We start from the raw sequence: 24630 nt of genomic DNA on the forward strand, positions 1-24630 counted from the left end.
AGACTAGGCTATAGTGGACCTCACATCTGCCTCCAGAGTGCTCTGATTAATGGTGTGTGCAATCATGTTCAACTAAAACAAATATTTTCGAACTGTGTGTGTACCTGAGACCATGGGTGATGACATAGGGGTAGGGATGAAGTCTGAAGGCACAGCTGTAGCAGATGTTTGCTCTCATTTGCCTCTAGCCATGCCTTCCTCACAAAATTTTATCATTTCTTGTATTATCTTCTCCGTTTGCTTTGGTCTTTGGGGATGGAGATTGAATTAGGGTCATTTTCATGGTAAACACGGGAAGAGATGAATTAAGAACATAAACTTTTTACCTCCATCCCCTGTTTTATCCCCATCAAGACAGGGTTTGTCTGTGTAGTCTTGGCTGTTCTGGAACTCTATTTGTAGACCAAGCTGGACTCAAACTCAGTGAGATCCAACTGCCTCTGGACTATTGGGATTAAAGGCGTTTGCCACCATATTAGCTCCTGTTTTTGTCCAACGAAAAGATTTAAGTCCTTTGCATGACTTATCTCAAAATCAGTCTATCACAAATTGCTTTTTATTTAGTATCAGTCCAGATTAGGAGATAAGTGCTCACCTTTGTGCTGGGGTGAGAGGACTTGCTACTTCCACAAACACTGGTGTCCAGAAGGAGAAATACCTGACCACACCTAGAAACTGATAAACCTGTGTCTTAGTCTTTGGAGTTGGGATTTAAAGGATGGCAGTAATATACTCTGAGGCAGACACCTTTTGACTCCTTTTAGCCTGCATCCAAGATAGGTATCCTACAAAATTGGGCTTCCCTAGCTCACACTCTATAGCCTTGTAACTCTTGCAGATGTCCCTCCACAGCCTGTTTATAATCTGTTATCCCATGAAACCTCTAATGGTAAGGCACAAAGTCTGCATTTGTTGTCTTTAAAACTTGGAGGAAAACGGACCACTGATGTTGTCTGCTGTAAGCTCCCACTTGGTATGGATATTAAAAGCAAAGATGGGTTCACTCAGCTTTGCCAGTTGGAAGCTAAAGAACACATCTTTCAGATTCAAGAGAATATATACTTGTTTTATTGGAAGCATCAGACTCAGCAGAATCAGAGTTTGCAGGTTTCTTAATAGGCTGGGTAGCAGTTTTCCAGGGTGACTGGCTAGGAATTAGGATATATATCTGTGTGTTTGTGTGTGTGTGTGTGTGTGTGTGTGTGTGTGTGTGTGTGTGTGTGTGTTTGTGTGTGTGTCTGAACCTGGAAATATGGAGGAATGAAATTCACTTTTTTGTTTTCAGGTCCATTCAAGTCCATTTCTTATTATTTGTTCAGCATTGAGGTAGGTGAATTGGTTAGTTGAAAAATTATAGGATCTTAGTGTTGAGTCATTCTTGGATGTGTAGGTTTTGCCCATACCTCTCTTGAGTATTTGATGTAACTCTGAGAGATATTAAATCTGTATATATTTTTGTAGCAGAACATTTAACTACCAGGTTTTTTGTTATAGTAGTTTGTGTGCATTGTTTTCTTTTGTGTGTGTGTTTTGACGGCTGGTAAAATGTCAGAATTGTTCTGGGTATATGTAAGTCTAATTGCATCCGTATTTCTTTTGTGCACGGTGTTTTATCTTATGCAAAAGATCTTGCCTCATTTGGTTATCTGTTGTTAAACACTCTTTGCTCTACCATCCTGATACTACATTGGATTTTCAGGATCACAGTGTAGATTGAGACTTTCAGTATGAGATCTTAGATAAAAAAAAACACAAAACTTGTTTTGGGATTACCTATATCAGATAAGAATAAAAGTTACCCAGAAGGAGAATTACAGGCACCAAAAACAAGGTTATAGTGGTAGAGTTTCCCTTGACTATAGACTTCAATGGATCAGGTCTTTGTTTTAGGGTAGAAAGGGGGCGCTGGATACAGCCTATATTTTACAACTGGATTGGCACTTCTATCATGGACAAAGATTGCTGAAGTCAGAGCTTCAAAGAACAGAATGCTGTTACAGAGCAGGTTGCTTTGGACAAACTTTATGATCAAATGCTTGATATTTTAAACAGCAAAGGCTACTCAAATACAGAAACACAAGATATGTTTTCTTAAAGATATATCTGTACTGTTCTGTAATTTAATATTTGTGTTCTTTCACTTTTTTCCTTTGGGTTTTTCAAGACAGGTCTTCTCTATGTAACTGTTCCTGACTTCCTTGTGTTCTTTCACTTTAATATTTTTCTTGAGGATGTATAGTTCTGTGACATTTTAGAATGGGAGAAATACAATTCTTGAGGAACAGCAACAATAACATCTGCTTTTTCAAGAAGGGATGAGAGAACCCTGAGCTATTGCGTAATTTGCTATGTTCTCATGACAGATATTTCTACCCTTGACAGAGCATTTTTCTTCCTATTGAGTCAAATATTGTTGCACTTTCCATAGTTTCTTGTTTTTATTTTTTGAAACATATTTTTAACGTTACTGTCATATAATCATGAAACCATTTCTAAAATAAACCTGAGTAGATTTTGACCTTTTATTATATATCTTTTCTCTTTCTTACTTGTAGCTTTTGTACATCACCAAGTATTGAAACACATTCAGAAGTCACAAGACAGATACTAAATTGGCAGAACTGAATCTTCCTGATGAACCTAACCAAAATGTCTTCACAGCTCAGAAAAACCTTTAAGCCTGAGTCACCACCAAATGACCTTGAAACAGACAATCTAGAGTCCATTCCAAGCTGGGGTTCTGTTGTGAATTCTGGAGAAGAGAACTCTAACTCGCCAAGTCCTCAGCTGAACTTTTCCCCAAATGACAATGGCTCTTTGGCAAAGCAAGAGCTACAAAGACTCTGGGAGATATTCACCTCATGGTTGCAACCAGAAAAATGGAGCAAGGAGCAAATGATTTCTCAATTGGTCTTTGAGCAGTTTCTCAACAGTGGGCACTACAAGGACAAGGATGCCTTAACAGAGAAGTGGAAATCAAGTGGGGAAAACATGGAGAGATTCATGGAGGGTCTGACTGATGAGTGCTTGAAACCTCCTGTCATGGTGAGTACCTGGGGTGAGAGAGGACTAAGTTGGGGGGGAAAGACAGTCATTGGGATTTGGGGAAAACAGGAAGGCTAGGCTGTTTGTGTTACTAGTGAAATCACCCTCATCCCAGTTCAGAGAAATCATATGCCTTTAACTTCCCAGGTGCTAGATTGAAAATTTAGGATACCTTATCTTTTAGTTGTGAGCTTAGACTTTAATGACTTAGCCAAGAGTTTTGAGTGACTGTTGAGGCAGCAAACTGTCTCTGTCATCTACTCATTGGGGAAGCTCTCAATGTGCAGGCCTTGAATAATCATGAAATTAATTTTTTATTCCTTCTCAAGTCTCTGATGTGGTTAAGAACAGATAGTATACTTTTCCAAGTAAGCTTAGGGGTTAAGATATTTTCTGTTCTATATAGGTGTTTCAAGTTGACAATGATGAGCTCTGATAAATTTTGATTTACATTTAGACTTTTTGATGCACCAAGATTGTGATTTTTTTCAAAGTTGCCAAATACAAAAAGCCAAAACTCTGAATGTAACATTTATATAATTCCTGGTTGTTTTGTGGTGCTTCTTGCTGTAAGTAGCTTATTGTATATATGTATAAGAGCATAAATGTCTATGTGAAAAAATTTAGAAAGATAAAAATATGGGGTACAACAACCTGCTGCTTATTTGAATGTTCTAATGTATAAGAGAGTTATCATTTTATAAATTGTGTTATTCCACATTTTGAAGCCTTTGTGCTTTAAGTTTAGAATTTCGTGAATGAAACTGAATTCCCCGTAATCTTCCACAGTGTTCATTCACGTTCCACAGAGCAGAGGCAAAGTTCTCTTAAGGAGACCAATGTAAATGTTGCACTTATTTCAGTCAGAAGAGAATTCTGTTAATTACACAATAATAAATACACAACCCAATAAACCAAAGTTTTGATGTTAAAGTTATTTATGGTCTACGGAGGTTGTGTAGACTAGTAATCAGTAGCAAGGACAAACAATTATATGGGCTAGAAATAAAACCCACTGACCCAAATGTATGAGGGACATTGACACACAGAGAGAAATAGAGATAGAGACAGAGACATAGACACAGAGATACAGAAAGATAGAGACAGAGAGACAGAGAGATACAGAGAAAGACAGAGAGAGAGAAACAGAGAGAGAAGCCACTGATGACTAATGACTAGGGGGTGTTGAAAAGGCCTCAGCTATCTCTGAGTATGAATAAAAGACAACAGGGAGCCTGGAATACCAAGATTCAGCTAGTAGAGAACAAGACTAAAAACCTTAAAGATCCCTGATAGAAAATAGCAATTACAGATCACAGGCTGAAGCCAAAGGAAGAGCTTCCTCTAGAATAGCAACAATCACAGAGAAACAATGAAGGGAGTTCAAGGGTTCTGGGCACTAAGTAACAGATATCAATCCTAGATCCAACTGAGAAATGAAAACAAGGACTAAGAAATCAACAAAAAGAAAAATGTCATCCATAGAGAAACTTTTCTGTAGTTGAAAGGACAAACTTTATTAGAACAGACAACCAACTCCCTTGAATGGATTAGGGAGGCTCATCCAGAGCAGGTGACCAAAAGGGATTCTGTGTCTGAGATGCTAAAGGGTGCTCTATGCAATCCAGCTCTTCAGAATTCCACTAGTTATGCATGTTCCAACCCAGCCTTGTTCTCTTCCCCCAATGCTTGATATGTTGGAATCTTTCCAGAATGTTTGGTGGATGGGACACAATGCCTGGAACAAGGGTCAGTCTTCCTACTTTCAAGATTGGCAAAGTTTCTTATGGTCCCCCTTCAATGTATGGAGCAGTTGAAGAAAATATTTTTTCCAAAGCTCCACGGGCGACTCACATTGTGTTTCTCTCCGGAGACTGACTCAACAACATGAGCAAACACAGTGTCAATAGTGACTTGAGATTACAGAACTTGTGAGTGCCAGGATAATATCCTTAGAGAGAGGGTTAAGAGAGACGAGCTAACCCACAATCAAATGATTCTGCACAAACAGGTTAAGGGCAGGTATTACATCATCCACTGGTTCTTTGACAATGGTCACTTGGTTTTTGATTACAGGTCCATGTCTCCATGCAGGGGCAGGAAGCCCTCTTTTCTGATCATCTTTCCTTAAAACAAGTCATCAGTGAATTTAAAGAACAGCAATCAGCAACGTCTGCAACAGGAGAGGATGGAATCACACCCCTTCAGACGCCACATGGCAGGATCGTCACAGCAGGTGAGTGTGGATACTTGAAAGATAGGGATGTTGTGTGAGATCACTTCTGGGGTACAGTTTCATGGACTGTCTTAATTCCACAGGATATGAAGACACTCAAGATGGCTACAAGCACTCCCAGCACACCAGTGAAGTGAATAGTGGTGTTTATAGTCTAGAAAATGAGAGGGATCCCCTTTTTATTATCCAAGGATATCAAAATCCTGAGCCTGAAGAAGGAGATATTTTTTGTGGAATCCCCCACGGAACCAAAGGGACAAAGCAAGGCTCCTCCAGGCACCAGGATCAGTCCCTCTGGGAAAGATTTCCTGAAGCTGTACCCATGGAGTCACAAGCAGGATTGTCCTCCAGGCTAGACCACACTGAAGACAATGAAGATGGCTGCAACGCTTTCTGGAATGCTACTGAAGTAAATGCTGGTGCTTGGAATACTGGAAATGAGATATACCCCCTTCTCACTATTCAGACAGAAGATGCAGAGACTGAAGAGGGATGCTTTTCTCATGGAAACCTTGACAAAGCTACAAGAGGGAGTCAGGGCCCCTTCAGGTCCCTAGGAGAGTCACAAAGTGGACCTTCTCCTGAAGATGTCGCAGTGGAGGTGTTAATGCTCCTCTCTAAGCCACAGTGGCCTCCCTCTCAGTCTGTCTCTCTGTGCCAGAATCTTGAGGCCAACTCCACAGGTACAGGTCAGCAGGAGAGACTCCACAGAGACCTGAAAACGCACACTTGTGATGAATGTCCCCAAACCTTCAAATATCGGTCTAGACTTTTAGCCCACCAGAGAAAACATAGGAACGAGAGGACATTTTTCTGTCCCTCGTGCCATAAAGGCTTTTATAACCACTCAGACCTTGGAGTTCATCAGGTCATCCACAAGCAAGAGAAGCCTTTCACATGCAGCACATGCAGAAGGTCCTTCAGCCACAAGACCAACCTGCATGCTCATGAGAGGATTCACACAGGAGAGAAGCCTTATACCTGCTCCCTGTGTAACCGTAGCTTCCGACAGTCATCCACCTACAACCGGCATCTGAGGAACTGTCACAAATGATACTGAACTCTAAATCTTCCCAGTCCAAGGCCTTGAATTCTTTAGCCTCGAATTCTCATCTGTACATGAAGAGACACATCACTTGTAAACAACAGTTAGCCAGTGAAAATGTAACATGAACCTTCTGGGTTATTCCTTCCACCCATAGTTTGTCCCATTCGACTGCCACGTGAGGGCAAAGAAGGTGAGTCATTTGTCGGAACACACTGACTCCCTGAGGAAGCTCACCTGTGTTCACATACTATGCAGAAATGTTGGGGGTGAATGATGTTTTCCCCTGATGTGCTTGGTGTAGACTTTGATCACGTCACCAGGATTCTTCAAACTCATGGAGATTCACTAGCCTTTATCTCCCCTAGTTCTGGGGTTATAGGTCTGTGCCACCATGCACAGTTTTATTTTTTAAAGCATATTTATTTAGTCATTTATTATGTATAGAGTATTCTGCCAGAATGTGTGCCTCCAAACCAAAGGATGGAAGCAGATCTCATCATAGATTGTTGTTAGCTTTGATGTTGCTGTGGGCAATCGAACTCAGGACCTTTGGAAGAACAGACAGTGCATTGACCTCAGAGAAATCTCTCTAACACCATGAACAGCTATACGAAACCATGTTTGATGCACCTGTCCAGGACTGAGCCCTGAAACCCCGGCAAGCATACCAGCAGCTGTCCATGCACAATGTTCTTCCTTCCCCACAGCTTTCAGTTCCCAGGTCCTAAGGACTTGGGCCAGCAGATTTCAGCAGAGCTGCAGGGAGGTTGTGGTGCTAAGAGAAAGATTTGTGCAATGAAAAATTCTTTTGCATAGTGCTCAAAAAGGGTAAGAAATGATCTCAGACACCATTTCCTAACTGAAAGGTGCTACTGCAGAAAGTGAAGAAGTTGGACTGTGAAGGAAACTGTTTGACACTGTTGTGTAGACTGTAATCTAAGGCAAAGAGCAGGCACAGACATTGATGCTGACATAGGAAACAGCCAGAATTTGACCTGATGCTTAATATTTTGACATCAGTTACTAAGTTTTCCTCTGTAGACATCAACTCTTGCAAAGCAGCCTCAGAAACCCCAGGACCTGCACATCTCCCTTCCAGAGGGAAAAGAAGAGACACTGGAGGCTGGGTGTCCAGTAAACACAGGCACAGCTCCCAGCACCAGAGCAAGGATACCCTCATCTGAAGTTAATGACCCTCTCCAGCACCCTGTTGCAAGTCAAGTGGAAGATATTTCTAGAACTAATTTGCAAAAGATCACAATCTCAGACCAAAAGGAACCCTCTTAGGGGTGAGACTCATGAGAATTGTCATTACATAGAAGTGCTAGAAATATGAGTCAGAAACCCACTGCCCACTCCTCATAATTTTAAGGCCAAAGTCTTAACAATACATCAGAATGACTCATCAATTCACTATCAGAGAGGCCAGTCTACTGTTTCCTCAGAAGTACAGCGCTGCAGACATGGTATCATGTTGATGACATGACAGGAGCATGCCTCCTTCCACTCCTCCATGTGCCTGCACAGCTGCTCTCTATAGGAGAGTCACTGGCACTGCAGAAACAGTAGATGAAGAATGGTTATACTATGAGTACTGAGTCTTCAACCCCATCAGAGTCTTAAGAAGGAAATATTATCTAATATGTATGAAGTGAAGGCAAGCAGCATGCAGAAGTACAGAAATTCCAGAGGCAGTTGACTACCTGGAGGGTCTGTAATGATGGGGCATCCAGTGTTCCTCCTGCAGCACAGGACATCGGACACACATTTCTGTGAATCAGGAATTTTGAAGGACTTGTGTATCGAATATCTCCAAAGTTGAATAGGTTATTTCCCAGTGTCCTGCTTCTTCATACATTGGACAGTCACACTGCTATCAGCAGTAGAAATAAGAACAGTTTTCTTCCAGTGGCTTTATATGCCACATTTGTTTCTTTGATGCCCATAATCTTCCCTGAGGTAGATTGGAATATTTATATCTGAATCTCCTCATGATTTTTGAAATAAAATTCTTTTTACATATCGTTTTCAATTAATTAATTCACAGTACATCTAAATTGTTATCCATCCCTAGAATCCTCCCATTTCTCCCTCCCTCCCGCTTACCTCCTACTCCACACCCCTATGACTGTGATTGGGGAGAACTTCCTCCCCATGTCTAGACTCATAGGGTATCAAGTCTCTTCTTGGTCACCTGTAATCCTTTACCTGAGGGCAGATAGAAAGTCAGACTAAATTTCATATCATGCATGAAATCATCAATACCTAAGTTTTATCTTCCTGCTGGCTTGTTACCTCCTGGCTGACCAAAGAAATATGGCTCCCATTGTTTGCTGCAGGGCCTCGAGTTGACAGGTCCCTAATTTCATTAAACAATGGCAAGAGGTTACTTCTTATGTCTCTCTTGGATTTGCAATCCTTAAACCAATGATTTCCCTTCACACTGCAGCTACAATACCCTGGAAATCTTGACATACCATTACCATTATGGTCCTAATCTCCTTGTACTCTTCTGTGAATATCTACTTCTCAAGAGTCAATATACACCTGTTGCTTTGAGGTCTGGTGTTTTTAAATATATATATTGCAAATGGCCAAATTCAACACAAGTAAGGCACTGGGTATCTTGATATATGAGATCTCTAGCTAAGACTTGTCCTACAATATTGGTATTATGCTCCTGCAAAACAATATCAGTCGTGTCTCTTATCGGTTGATCTATTGGTGCTGTTTTAAAAGCTTAATTACTTTCTGACATTCACTATTAGCAGTTTCAAATGCCATGGTCTTTATCAATTCCTATCTGGCATCAGAGTGTAGTTGACAGCTGAAGTCAATCTCAGTAAAAAGTCTGGGAACGTCTCTCCATGGCCTGGTATTGTCTTAGTTAAGGAAATAAATCACTGCCATGGATCTTCAACCATTTCCCAAACTATTAAAGATGCAATGCAACATGCTTCTATCACAATGTTGTCAGGATTTTTATCAGCTGGCAAGAGATAGTTCCCTTTGTAGCTGACAAACACCTCCTGTCCTTTCATAAATCTTGTTTCAGCAGGCAAACACTGCAGGATAACACAGCAGTCTGTTTCACATGCCAGACTTGGGATAAACTAACATGTTTACATCCACTACATGTTTTCCCAAATTTTTTGTTTATTTGGTTGCTTTTTGTTTGGTTTTTAAAATTTTTTTCCTTTATGCATTTTACGTACTGATCATAGTTCCTCTCCCTGCTCTCCTCCCATTCCTTCTCTCACTTCCCACTCCCACTGTGCTCTGAGACACGAAATCTCCCATGGGATATCTACCGTCCTTGGTATATCAAGTTGGAATGGTACTAGGCACATCTCCTATTTTCCACAGATAATGTGACTGAATTAGGAGAAAGAGATTTACAGGCAGGCAACACAGTTAGATACAACCCCTGTTTCTGTAGTTAAGATTTTTCATGTAAAGACTATCTGCACTTCCCTTATATATGTCTAGAGGGCATAGTAGAATCACAAGCATGCTCTTTGAGTGGAAATTGAGTCACTGTGGACCCACATGAGTCGATCGTGTGTCTCCTTGACATCTCTGGCTCCTTCAACTCTTCTCTCTGTACCATAAGATTTCTGTGTAAACTATTGTCTGGGTGTGTATCTCTGCATCTTTTCCGTAAGCAGCTGGGTGAAGCATTTCAGAGGACAGTTCTGCTGCTCTCTTGTCCCCAAGTATAGCAGAGTATCATTAAGAGTGTGAGGTGTGAGCTAACTCTCATGGCATGTGGGCCAAGTTTGGCCATTCATAGGCTGGCTGCTTTCCTTAATCTCTGCTCCATCTTTATACGTGTACATCCCAATGGCAGGCAGTACAAATTGTAGGTCAATGGTTTTGTGGGTGTGTTGGTGTCCCCATTCCTCCAATGCACGTCTTGCTTTCTTCCAGGTGGTAGCTGTTTCAGCATCCATATCTCCTACTGCTAAGGGTCTTAACGTGAGTCATCATCATAGACCCTGGGCATTTCTGTTGTGACAGTGTTATAGCTCCTCTAAGTGATACACCCTCATGTTGATTTCATTTCTCCATCCAATCTTTTGCATGATCAGTACTTTCTGTTCCTCACCCACTCCCACACACCTGTCCCCTGCCTCCATTTCCTCCCCACATGACTAATTTATTTTCCCCTCTTAGTGAGATCCAGCATTTATGAAGCATTTATGTTTTGTAATGGAAAATGCAGAGAAGACAACCATAAATTTAACTAAAAAACAATTTATTTGAAAAAAAAGAGATAAATGACATCTTAGGTATGTATAGAAGTTCATAATAACACAGGCATTTGGCATACATCTGGAATCAGTACTCAGGATGAAGGATGACTGTCATTGGAACCTGAGGGCCACCTTGGTCGGCCTAGGGAAACACTATCTCCAATGTGAGGGTATATTTACGTAATTATCTCATATATTTCAAAATTCTACCCATTGTGACTGGAAAAAGAAAACTCCATGTGAAATTTTAATTGCTGTCCAAATTATCGATCACCAGCTGGAAATCCAGCAATCAGTGGGATAAAAGCAAACAGTTCACAGAAATTTCAAGGATAGCCATGGGAACACAGAGGTATACCCAGTGTCAAAAAAGCAAACATATCTGAGCGCAGTGGTAACATGTTCCTGTAACCCATATACCTTGAAGGATAAGGGGATGTGTACTAGGGAGATCAGGATGGCATACCATATAAATGATGAAATAAAACCTCAAGCTGGATACAATTATTTGGGCAAGTGAAAAAATTCTTCAGTTTGAGAGATTTTCTGAGCTCTACAAATCAATATCTGGGTAAAAAACAAATCTATCAATTTTCCCCGAGCCTGCATCTTCATAAAGGTCCTGTCTTTTGTGTGATGTGCCTGCCACACCTTCCTTTTTACACTGATTTCTTGGACAGGAACCTGGGTTCTTAAGAAAGAGAGTGTGGGGACAATTTGGGCAAAGATGTGTTTTTAGGTCTATAATAGTAGCCAAGTCTTGAAGGACACTCAGGTGGAATACCTCAGCAGATGGATTTTTGCTTTGAGCAACAACATGTGTGCCTCAGCTACTGCTCTTTCAGTCTTTGCTTCAAGAGGTGTGGATTGACCAAGGAAGGAAGCTACAACATTGGCTTGCCATCCAGCACCTTTTTGGGGCACTAAGGCTGGCTCCCTCCCAATCCTCATCTCCATGGGTGGAACCATTCAGGCTGGAGCTGAATATTGGTATGGAGTTCTCCCTAAATACTCAGAATCTTCGCTGGCAAAGGCAGTGAAAGTTCAATGGCCATGGGTGTTGCCTAATCCAACATGAGCTCCAGGGCACAGTGTATTTCTGGCAGTACCCTAAAAACAAGGTGGAAATCTGGTGGATATGGGAGTGATTCAGGTTGAATCCAAGTAGCAGATGTCATGGAGTCTTCACTCATGGGAGAGGACTCCCAGAGTAGGGAGATAAAAACAACAGATAAAAACATCAACAACAAATTTTCTCTGCCTACAAGATGTTTATGGCCACATATAGTCCCTCTGAGAGACTTCCTTCTGTCAACGATGCTTCTGTGGCTTTTGAACATGTTCCTGATGTACCTTTCCAAGGAAACTATGTGCACTCCCATGATCCAGGCTCTTACTGAATGCCAATAGGAGGAAGGCTACAATTGCTGTTATATTAATGATTGCAGACTCACAGTTGAGAGGGAGGGACATGAAAGGCTTTGACTTACTGTTCCCTAGCACACTGTTAGCCATGATCAGTAGTTACAGGACACACTAGATCAAGATTTTTAAAAGAAATCCGAGAGTGAAAAGGAATCCATGACGTCAGGCGGTGACAGTGCAACTTCAGCAGCCTCCAAATCACTGAGCTCTTTAAGGAATTGCTGGTCTTTGATGAAAGTGTCATCTTGAACACGTTCTGTGAGTTTAGTTGTGTTGACTGATGGAGTCTTTGTTGGGTTTCCAGCTGCACTTGTGTCTGTTGCGGAAAATGCTGATGAAGCTGTGCAGAAATATGAAGGCTGGATTGAGGCTGGAATTCGGGCTGTAGCTGGGTGTTCAGAGGATGGACATGCTACTGATAGATCTGGTATTCTTTCTCCTGTTCCTGTGGATTGCCCAGCCTGTGCGAACATCAGGGTTTCCCATGCAAGACTCTTATTGTTCTCATCAGGGAAGAAGATGGATTCTGTGTCTGGGAACATACTGGGATGGAATGGAGGAGGAGAGCTGACACGTGATGGTCTCTCCCTCAAGGAATAAATGGACTCTGAATCGAAGGACATACTGGATGGGGTGAGTGGAAGAGAGTTGGTGGAAATAGACTGTTTCTGGTAAAAAGAATCTGCACAGACAGAAGCTAGAGGAATCCCAGTGCCTTTGGGGATGGCAGATATGTCACAAGAAGCTTGGCCTTGCTTCCCAAGTGGTACACTAGCCAGGCTGGCAGGTCTGTCGCAGGAAACGTGGTCTCGCTTCCCATCAGGATTCCCAGGTAGTTTCTCAAGTTTCTTTAGATTCTGCCTAGCTCGCTTATTCTTGAACCATATCTGGAGAGAAAAGGGAAGGCAGAAATCAAAAGAAATTAGCTATATCATTAAGCTCCCAAATAATATGATACTGTGTGAAAATTCTGGCTATTGGTTGCTATGCAACACATATCCCAAATCTCCCACATTCCTGAGCCCAAGAATGATGATGGCAGTTGGAACTGGACATGAAAACCAACAGACTAAGGTAACTTCTACTAGGAGTTGCAATTGTGATGTCTGACTAAAGTATAAACCTTTCAGATTAGAGATTGAGAAAAGATTTTCAACAACCATAATCTAACCAAGAGATAAATATCATACCTATTTGACAAAATTCACCCGAACAAATCAAATAACCCATTTATAAATGGGGCACATGTACAGATCTACCAAAAGACCATAAATAACAAACCTTGGCATATACCCAAAATATTCTCCTCTTTACTGCATGGCCACTTGTTGCACTGAGTACATTGGAAAGTTAAATAAGAATGGAAAAAAATATATGGTGCATTTACACAATGGAATACTACTCTGAAATCCAAAAGCAAATCTTCAAATGTTGAGACTGGTGGAACTAAAATGATCATTTTGAGTAAGGTATCTCAGACCCAGAAAGACACCCTCTGTATAGATGCATGGTATTTATTAACTTATATGTGGATATTAGCCCAAATAGATGATCCCTGGGATACTCCAACCTGACATGATATCAGCACTGACAATGGGACTGATAGGAGCATACTGGGTGAGTGGGTGATGAGAGTTGCATGGAAGCGGTGAGCATACAAGTAAAAGGAAGTGTTAGGAGCTCTACAAGGGGCCCAGCATATCTGGAACCAAGGGAGCTTGCAGAAAGTCATACAGCAAGCAAGGACATGGCAAGGAGAGAACTGAGACACCATGTTCAGACATAGCCAAGGGTCAAATCATTCTTCATGTTCTCATGGGGGAGGAAAAAAGAAACTGCCTCTGACATGAACTCTGGTGCAAATGATATGATCACTGCCATTTGGTCACATGGCCTTGAAGGTACACAGAGGAAAGAGATGCATACTATTCTGATGAGAACAGAAAAGCTGAGTTCAGACACTAGGAGAGTTGGGCCCACCCTTCCCCAGGTCTAGGAGAGCAGAGTAGGGCAGAAGAGGGAAGACAGTGAGAACAGAAAGAGAAGAGTGTAGGGATTACATTCAAGATGTACTATGGATAATTACAATATATAAAATAATTTTAAAGATCATTCTTAGTGAGGTAAACTAAAGCCAGGAGGAAACACGTGACATGTACATACTTATAAGCAGCTATTAGAAATATAGTGAAGAACTAAATTCCACAGACCCAATGAAGCTAAGCAGAGTCCAAAGGAAGATGCTTGAAACTCACTCAGAACAAAAAAGACCATCAACATCCACAGTAGATAGGGGAAAGAAGTGATTTGGAGATTTGTGGATGGGTTGGGAAGGATAAAGGGACAGAGGATAAGATTGGCAAAGAGCTGAAGAGGGTGTGTGAGGAGAAGAAAGAGGAGAGAAAACAGAAATCTGGGGAGAGAACATCTCTGGGTAGGGGAGGCAGACAGCAGTGTTGGGTAACTGTCTTCTGAGAGGCTTCAACTATCAACTGATGGGGACATACACAGTAACCCTGGCAACAGGCTGACTTGGAGGACTGCTGTGGATGAGTAGGAGAAAGAATAAAGGGAGCCAGATGGGTGAGAGACCCCAGGAAATCCTTCAGAGTAATCTTAGCTGGGTATTCAGACTGAGCCACACAGCAAAACAGACAGAATGTAGATCTTCTATTCCTTGATAACAAATGTGCAGCTTTGGGCACAATGATGGTTCCCTATCAGAATGAGTAGGGGCTGTCTCCGACTCTGATATCTACTGCTGGGTAATTCTTACTAGCTGAGCTTCCTCATCACTCCCAGGTGGGAAAGTATGTGCTTTGGCCTGCAGTGACTTGAGATAATTGCTGGATTTGTTATGCTTGGGGGCCTCCCCTTAACTTGGAGGAAGGAATCAGAGCATAGCATGGGGAATGGACTGAGGGGAGAGTAGGGAGTCATGGGAAATTTGGGTATAAAGTGGTTAAATAAATAAATTAATGAGTGGAGAAAAGAAGTCAAAACAGTTGCAAACATAACCATGCAAACAACTCCACTAACCTTGTACAAGCTGGAACTAATCACAGGAACTCCAAGCAATGTAGGGACACCTGAAATCAAGCATTCAGAAAAGTGTGCCCTTGGCTGGTTAGGGAGTGGCTATCTGACTAGTAGAGAAAAGGAGACACAAGATGGCGCATACCTTGATCTGGTGCTCTGTCACGTGGAAACTCTGAGCCAGTTCCTTGCATTGATCTTTAGTCAGGTACTTGTGTTTATCAAATTTTCTTTGGAGTATCTGGTTTTGTTCCGCGGTAAACACAGTGCGTTTTTTCTTTTGTCTTGGATCATGGAGGGAAACCCATGATTCTGGATGGACTTGAGAAGACATGAGACCTTGTGAACTTGATAGACCTGAGGTACCTGGGGAACATTGGAAGCCCAAATTCACTGGAGAAAAAGAGGATGTTTCGCCTGGAAGGAGAGAAGATCATCCGATCATTTGTACATTTTTTTCGGCAACAGAAAACCTTGGGAATCTAGACATCCTGAGACATCATTGAAATTTGTTCTCATTTGGAGACCATGTGGCACAAAATCAATCTTAGACAAGTGAGGTTCCACATTCTCTATCTCTTACACTCAAACCCTGTGAAAAATTTCTCTAGACTTTCTATACAAAAGTCTCACTCCTGTTCCTTATCTGGTGAACTGTGCACAAAAGCACTTAAGGATGGCCTGCACTATGGAGTCTCACCAGTACTTGGCCTCTGTCTTTCCTGAACTCTGCAGTTTTCTGGTTCCCGCTGTTCACATATAGAAAAAATTACAAACACCTTCCATATTTTCTTATAACCCTCTACCCATCAAATAGCAGTTTTTGAGGTACCAAAACTTCCAACACAGAAATAAGCTCCAGAATGATTCCAAAGACTTTTCTTCTGTGAGATGTCTTTCTCCCTGAAGATGGTAACTCTCCCACCATAGTCATTATATACAGACATGATTAAGGACACCAACTCACCAGGAATCTAGGAAGTTGTATTTTTCTTTGGTTCCTCCCTGTGTTTGATCACTTCTATATTAACCAGAGCTAAAATATCTTCTTCAGGCAGTAAATGCTAAGATGCACCCATACTTTGGCTTCTCCCACAATCCCTTAGCTATACCCTTCTGTTTGGTGACACTTATATCGTTTCCCACCTCAGAGTGTCCTCTTCTTATTGATTTCACTTCAAGTGCTTTTGATTGTTTTTGAATCAGGGTCTCATCATGTACAATTAGAGCCTGCTCTAAAATGCACTATGTAGAGAAGTCTGGCTTCAAACTCACACAGATTGGCTTTCCTCATCTTCCTGAATGCTACCATTATAGGTATGCTACACCAGGACCTTCAAAATTTTCACCATTGTTTACAGAACATGTGCTGCGTGGTATATGAATCATGAATAAAATGTATGCTGACTAAGAGGAGGGGAATCTCTGTGAGTTTTGGTATAGCTTGCTCTATATAACAGGGAGGCTAAATATCTAATATATCTAAAGGATACCACAAAGTACAAAAAACACACCAAATAACATTTACAATTGGGGAACATGTATAGTGGGACCTCAATATCCAGCTATCCCACTTCCAATCAGAGCTGCCAATATCTAGAAAATCAATGATTCCTAATGCTGGCAAAGATGTTGGCAAGGAAGTTTACTCATTCATTGCTGTGCATGTGCAGCCTGGTGTACCACTAAAGAAACTATATGGTTATTCCTCAAAAGGTGCAAAATGAGGCCTCAATTACATATCTGTCATGCTAGACACTGAGGGCTGAGGCTTTCAGACAGCAATTAATGGCTGCTTTGGCAGATTAGACTGACCCAGGTCAAAATAAAAGTGTAGCCATGTGGGATGGTGAGTGACTGTAATCTCAGCACTCCAGAGATAGAGGGAGGCAGATCTCTGTAAGTGTGTAGCCTGCCTGGCCTACAAAGCAAGCCCTTCACAGTCAGGGCTACACAGAGAAACCTTGTCTCTGAAAACCAAAATGGCCCACAGACGGTGCTTCTGGTAGTGAAGGTGTGTACAGCAATGCCTGTTTTCCATCCCCGGGACTAACACTGTGGGACAGAAAAACTAATTCCTCCTGTGGGCCAGCCTGGACCCCACAGCACCTCCAAAGCCTACATGTGCTAAAGAAGATCCTGATTAAAAGGGAAAAGCAATCAACCTACAACACACAAAATCTCTCCATGAGCCTTTCCTGCTTTTCAAATGAAAGGAACAGTCAGTACACCTAAAGTTGTCAAGTAGGTACTAGAACTTAGACCACAGACCTATAATACAAGATTATTTATAAATTCAGCAGAACTTCCACATTATGGGCAGTCTACACTATAGTTTGACTTTGAGGTAAACAGTAGATATGGCTCCAAAACTTTTCAATTGAAAAATAAAAGCACTCTTCAACATGTTCCGTTGCTTTTTTTTTTTTTTTGGTTTTTCAAGACAGGGTCTCTCTGTGTTAGCCTTGGCTGTCCTGGACTCACTTTGTAGACCAGGCTGGCCTCGAACTCACATTGATCTGCCCACCTCTGCCTCCCGAGTGCTGAGATTAAAGGCATGCACCACCACGCCCGGCTTCTAAACCAACAACTCAGATAATCTGAAATAGTCAATAGAAATTAGTCAAAAATGAAACCTTTGGTTTCAAAGTCTTGTTGGTTTTTTGTATGTTTCTTTGTTTTTTGCTCTGCTTTCAAAGAAAGCTGAAAATCTTAGATCACGGATGTTGGTACAATTTGGGCAAACTAGCTGTCTTAAAGTCCAAACAGGACACTTTTGTTCTCACCGAAAATTGTTGACCAAAAGTCCAAGATTGACCCCCTTTTATAATAATGGAAAATTATGAATTTTTAACACTGAATTTCAAAAACAAGCAGTTCTAGGAGGATTTGGCCTTATACTTTAATCCCACCACTAAGGGGCAGAGAAATGTAAATCTCTGAGTCAGAGGCAAGATGCACCTACAGAAAAAGTTTCAGAATATCGAGGTTTTCTCAGAGAATCAATGCCTCATAAAACAATACTAATGTTGCTGCTGAGAGTGTTGGTGCTGGGCATGATGATAAGATCAAACATGTGGTGCTAACACCACTTCACACCTGATTTCAGGCCTTCAGTACAACACTTAGAAAGATAATGGAGTAGGATATCTGTGAGGTCCATCCCGCTATAGATTCTAAAGAGAGATCAAAGAAACTCTGGAATATATAGACTTTTTCTGGTTCGTAAAATGTAAGCAAACAAACCTATATTCAAAATAGGTTGCCATCACATAGGTGCAGATTTATACTTTAAAATATAATTTTATATAATCAAGAAGGCCAAGATAATTAAAACAAACAAGAGCTTATGATGAAGACCATGTGGAGAAAGAGAGACTCATAGTCATGGCAGCTAGAAGTTAAAAAGAGTACATCCTTCAGGTGGTCACATTCCCATCTACAAAGAATCCTTACATGCAAACTTACCCTGGATATGAGCAGGCTCTCCCATCTTCCCAGATCCGTGCTGATGGTCTAACCTCTACTCCAGGAATCAGGCCTTAAATAGATTCTACAATAGAGGATCCTCCCACCACCACACCTTTAATCCTCTGACACCTGGCCGACCCTCCCACCCTGTGGCCTTACACTATCTGCAGCCCCACCCTATGGAGACTTGCTGGTTTGCTTGGAACCTCAAAATTAACTCTTTCTTGGCCTAACTCTCTTGCTTCTCCTTCAATCTTAGCTGTTCAACTCAGAACACATTTGGACTCCACTGATTGGTGACTCCCTCAAGAAACAAGCCTTCCTGCCACACACTGCTAAGCTTTACTGCTGATACTCCTCCTTTTTTCTCTTTGTAAAGATGAGACAGAGTCTGACTACCTAGTCCAGTCTGGCCATCACCTCAAAGAGATCCACCTGCCTATCACTCCTGTGTCCTGGATAAAAGATAGTCAAAACCCCCACTTCATTCATTTCCTGATGGGAATTTTCCCTCAGTCTTAGATAATTTGTTCATTCAGTGATTTCAGCCATGATACACCCACTATGACACTATTTCTACATGGGCCATCTAGATCCTAATTCGGGTTCCCTAGACAATTAGAGCTCTTACCATCCCACAGTTGTTCTTGGATTAATGACATGTGCCATCATGCTCTGTTAAAACAAATTTCCATGAACTCCATTTTTAAAATTATTTATTTATTTATTTTTAATTTTATTAATTTATTCAGATTACAACAGATTGTTCTCCCATCACTTGTATCCTCCCACTCTTCCCTCCTTCCCTCTTTCACCCTATTCCCCTCCCCTTGGTCTATGACCCAGGGGAACCACCTCCCCCACTATATGGTCATAGGCTATCAAGTCTCATCTTGGTATCCTGCTTATTCTTTCTTTGAGTGCCACCAGGCCTCCTCAACAAAGGGAGGTGTGCAAATATGGTCCACCGGACTTTATGTCAAAGTCAGGCCCCCCCCCCTGCTCTCCACATAACTGTGGAGAATGTCCTGTCAATTCAGTAGATCAGGGTAGGGGTCCGATGTTTACTATTGTATTGCACCGCGTTTGTAACAGCAACATTGGATGCTGGCCTAGGGGTAGGCATGAAGACTGAGGATCCACACATAGCAGACATTTGCTCTTATTTCCCTCTAGACATGCCTTCCTCACAAAATTGAATCATTTCTTGTTCTCTTGTCCCTTTTTTCTTTGGTCCTTAAGAATGCAGATTGAATTACTGTCATTTTCATGGTAAACATGGAAAGAAATGCAGTAAGAATATAAATTTATATTCTCCACCACAAAGTTGTTGTGTGTGTGTGTGTGTGTGTGTGTGTGTCTGTGTGTCTGTGTGTGTGTTCAACAAAAGATAGGGTTTCTCTGTGTAGCATTGGCTGTCCTGGAAGTCTTTCTGTAGACAAGCTGGACTTGAACGCACAGAGACTTGACTGCTTCTGCCTCTGGATTAGAGGAAGTAAAGGTGTGTACCACCACACCTAGCCCCTGTTTTTGTCAAACAAAAAGATTAGGAGATTTATATTGTTTACCTCAGCATCACTCAAGTACAGATTGCAATGAATGTTGAAGTTATCTTACTGCATTTATAAATTACCTTGCACTACAGGTCTGTGCTCTGGGGTCTAGCTTTCATTTGCCATAATTTGGTGTATGTGACTATTTCTTTTATCACAAAAGCTAGAGCCTCATGGAGAGATCATTTTCTTTTGTAGGCTGATTGCTTTTCCTTTAGACAAGGTCTCCTGTAGGCCAGATATGACTTGGGACTGCTTTGTGGTCCAGGCAGGCCCTCAAGGCCTGATCCTCCTTTCTCCACTCCTGAGGCAATACACAGCTGATATGTCAATTAACGGTTTGACGTGTTTTAAAGGTGTGGCAATTAAGTGCTGTGCCCTTCAAAAAGGGCATCCTGGAAAACTTGTAGCTGGTCATTCCCATGGGCAAAATGTGTTGTAATTTCATGGTTCAAATGATGCCCTATGACAAAAATAAAAGTAACTCAAAATATAAATGTAATATATCCTTCTATAGTTTAGGCTGGTGTCCAACTCATAGAGATTCATGGGACTCTGTGTCCTCTTTGATGGTGTTAAAGTTCTGCTCTATCACACAGAGTTTGGTGACCTTTCTTTCTGAGATGGAGTTTCCTTAGACTTACATCTTCCTACCTGTGTCTCTTTCAGCAATGACAGCTCAATCCAGGCTTCTTTACTGAGTTTATGGACCCAAGTCCCAGGAAGCTTTCTCTAAATCTACAGAAGATTAAAATCACCTCTTAAAGCTGAATGAAAATTTAAGCAAGCAGAGTCTGAACCTTTAAACAAGCCTGGCCTTGAACTCAGAGATCTATTTGTCTCTCACTTGATATTAAACCCATATCTGTATTCCAGCTGAATTCCAAAGATCTAGAATGATTTTGAATGTAAACTCTTACCAGTAGAGCCAAGTTGTAAATTGAAATTTCTCTATAAGGATGGTGTCAATAACAGTAGGCCTTGTTGGGCTTCCTTTTCAGTACTAAATCTACTGTGTAGTGGGCCATCCTTACTATCTTCTAATCGCAGTTTCTATAGGTCATCATCAGCACCACATGGGCTTGAAGTCCAATTTAGCTCTGTCACTGAGCCTTACCAAGATGTTTTGGATACATTTTGTATTAATTTGATAATATATTTATTTTTAATCCTTTGTGGTTATCAGGAAATATTCCTAAGACTTAGTACAGTAAACCTAGTTCTTCCATGACACAAGTTACCCTAACAATAAGTAGATAGATGAAACTTCCATATTCACCCAGGCAGAAGTAGTTAAACTGTTAGGAAAGCAACTTCAGGGAGGCTGGGTTGGAGAAAAAGCAGTGCATCCTCTCCAAAAATACATCGGCAGCTGTCTATGGATTCCCATTTACTATAAGGCCCATCTGTGACCAAAGAATTCATGATCCAGCCTATACAAGAGCTTTGGGGCCACTGTTGAACTGTAAGGACTCCAATTATCCAGGGAGTAAGATTTAGCATGAAGATTGCTCACTTAGAAATAGCAATATAATGGTGTAATCATGGCTGAAGAGTAGTTGCCAAAATTATCGAAGGCTGAAGAGACAATTCCCCGTCAAGAAGTGAGAAACAAAGTGAGTTTTGTGGACTATTCTTTATCCCAGTCTAAAGAGCCAGAGCTAGATCGATCTCTGTGAGATGATGACCAGAGTGGGCTATGTAGGGAGTCTCTGTCTCAATTTTATAAAGAGAGAAAAAAGGAGGAGTCTCAGCCATGTCCATATAGAGAAGGTCAGCTGGGCAGTGTGTTGCATGAAGGCTCATTTCTTGAGGTGGTCACCAACCAGTGGAGTCCCACTCTCTTCTGAGTTGAACTCCTGAGAGTGCAGGAGAGTCAAGAGAGTTGGTCCAAGGAAGAGGTAATTTTGTGGTCCCAAGCAAACCAGGCATCCCGATAAGGTGTGGCTGCAGACAGAGTGAGGCCACAGGGTGGGAGTGTCTGCTGGGCACGAAGGGATTAAAGGTGTGTTGGTGGGAGGGTCCTGGATGGAGAAAGTATTTAAGGCTTGATTCCTGGAGTAGAGCTTCAAGCATCAGGAGGCATCTGAGAAGATGGGAGAGCCGGCTGATACCCAGGGTGAGTTTGTATGTAAGGATTCGGCGTAGATGACTTGAGGACTGTGGGGAGGATGTACTGTTTTCAAATTCTACCTGTAATGAATATGAGTCCTTCTTTTTCCACATGTTCCCCACCACAAAGTATTGTTTGTTTTAATTATCTTTGCTTTTCCAATTATATAAAATAATATTTACAGTGTAAATTTGCATCCATGTGATGACCACCTGTGTTAAAATTTCTTTGGTCTGTTTGCTTACTTTTTAGAGATCCTGTAAGTCTATATATTACAGACTGTTTTTGATCTCTCTGTGGAGACCATAGGTGGTTCAAGATCACAGATATCCTATGACCTCCTGCTTCTAAGTGTGCTATTGAAGTCTGGAGAGCAGGAGTGAGAGGGTGTTAAACCTATCATCAGCAACATCAGTATTTTATTAGGCATGGATTCTCTGAGAAGCCCTGGATATTCTTAACCTTCCTCTGTAGATCTATCTGGCCTCAAATTCAGAGAGCCACATTCCTCTACCATATTAGTGGTGGGATTAAAGGTGTATGTCACGAAACCCTCCTAGAACTGCTTGTTCTAAAATTCAAAGTTAAAGTTTTGGTATATTGTAAATTTTTGTTTGTTTGTTTTTGTTTTTTGTTTTTTTTTTTGAGACAGGGTTTGTCTGTGTATCCTTGGCTGTCCTGGACTCGCTTTGTAGCCCAGGATGGCCTCGAATTCACAGTGATTCACTTTCCTCTGCCTCCCAAGTGCTGTGATTAAAGGCGTGTACCACCACTCCAGGCTTTGTGTAAATATTAATAATCTATCTGATCTTGTGTAATCTCCAAAAATGTGGATGTGATGGCACAACAAATTAGAGATAGCACCAAAGCACAACATTTTTTAAAAGCATGAATTCAAACAGATTACTGATAGGTTGATAAATACTAGGTATACAAATTACATTGTAGTTTAGGCACGATGATCATGTCAGGGGTACTTTGATTTCATTAACTACCCCCCCATCCCTCATTCTCTCTTTCTCTCTCTCTCACTTTTTCTCTGTGTATTGCTATTGTATTTATTTATTTATTTATTTTTACTAATTCATTAGACTGTCTGAATCTCTCTGATGCATACAATGACCAGGAAGTTCACCTCAGAGCGCCAAAGAAGAAGAGAAGGCATCGCATTAAATATTCTGAAAAACAAACCTTAGAGCTGCAAACTTATTTTAATAATCGCATGTACCCAAGCAAAGAGCAACGCTTGAAGCTGGCCCAAAATCTTGGAGTGACAGAGTACCAGATCCGGGTATGACTTTCTCTTGTCTCTCTCTCCCTGCAGCCACAATAGTTCTCCAATTTTCACCTTCACATTTTCAAATTTTCTCACCTTTTGTGCTTGTACAATTCTTGGAGTTGTTATTTGTGGACTGGAGATATCTGTTCATCCAGAGCTGGACTTGGCCTTCAGCTTCTGCATGGGTACTACCCTGGAGCCACATATTCCCATGTATGGTCTCAGCGACCCAGGCATTAATGTTTCTAGTAATGACTCAGAAGATGTAGGTGAAGTTTCCCTAGTTGTTAGTGTCCGGTCCTAGGCATCCTGACTTCCTACCATTTTTATGCATCTCCTGCAACTTCATATTGCAAAACTTCTTTTATTGTCTTTCCAGATCTGGTTCAAGAACCACCGAGCTAAGTACAAAAAGAAAAATCTCCAGAATATTTCAGGACCTCCAGAGAAAATGGAAAGCTCTAAGGATGTTGGTAGATCAACCAGTTCCCAAGGTTGCTCATCTCTTATGGATTCTGCCACTGGACAGTCCATGTCTTCAGGCACATCTTGTGTGGGCTCCATTCCCCAAATTTATGCCAGCCTGGAGGAAACTCTCCACATTGAGCAAGGCTCAGAGGGTGCCAGGTGTGGACTCCAAGAAGGCCATTGTGATGGCCAAGCTCCTGCTGCAGGTGCAGGCCCTGGTCATTTTTTAGTAACTGAAGGTGAGAATGACCCAGCAGTAGCTGAAGGCGCCTCAGTTGAATCTACACATTTTACTTAAGCTGCATTCCAAGAAGCACAGGCTGCTAAAAACTGCAGTCCAGAAGATAAACTTCTCTTGAATCAAATCTTTAATGGTCTAGGTCTATCAGTTGGCTAGATGAATTGAGGTACATCACACCCCCAATGAACACTTTGATTGTGGACTGGTTGAGGCCCGGACATCTGCAAAACAAAGAAGTGGTGTGGTAGGGAAAGTCATCACTCTTAAGACTGAGGGTGTAGATGCAAGCTACTCTGTATTAGTTTCATGTCAGTGTTATTCACACACTGAGACTGTTTCAAGCGCTATCTATAGTATTCTTCACTTGTTGTTGTATTATATATTAAATACCTTAACAACATTTCAGAAAACATTTTTTAATCTTCTTTTCATTCCAGAATGGCTGATAGATTTACTTTA

The 24630-nt window shown here is 41.4% G+C and overlaps 1 protein-coding gene across 1 annotated transcript; it reads left to right on the forward strand.

The window, feature by feature from the left end:
* Window positions 1–2649: 2649 nt before the first annotated feature.
* On the forward strand, window positions 2650–6335 carry LOC311591086 (zinc finger and SCAN domain containing protein 4C-like; the record flags this gene model as incomplete). Its single annotated transcript, XM_084770455.1, has 3 exons — window positions 2650–3045; window positions 5122–5281; window positions 5365–6335. The coding sequence occupies 3 exons, from the start codon at window positions 2650–2652 to the stop codon at window positions 6333–6335; spliced, it is 1527 nt and encodes a 508-aa protein (XP_084626581.1).
* Window positions 6336–24630: the final 18295 nt, after the last annotated feature.

This window comes from Acomys minous, assembly GCF_964271855.1.
Source record: "Acomys minous genome assembly, chromosome: 20".
Taxonomy (NCBI): Eukaryota; Metazoa; Chordata; class Mammalia; order Rodentia; family Muridae; genus Acomys; species Acomys minous.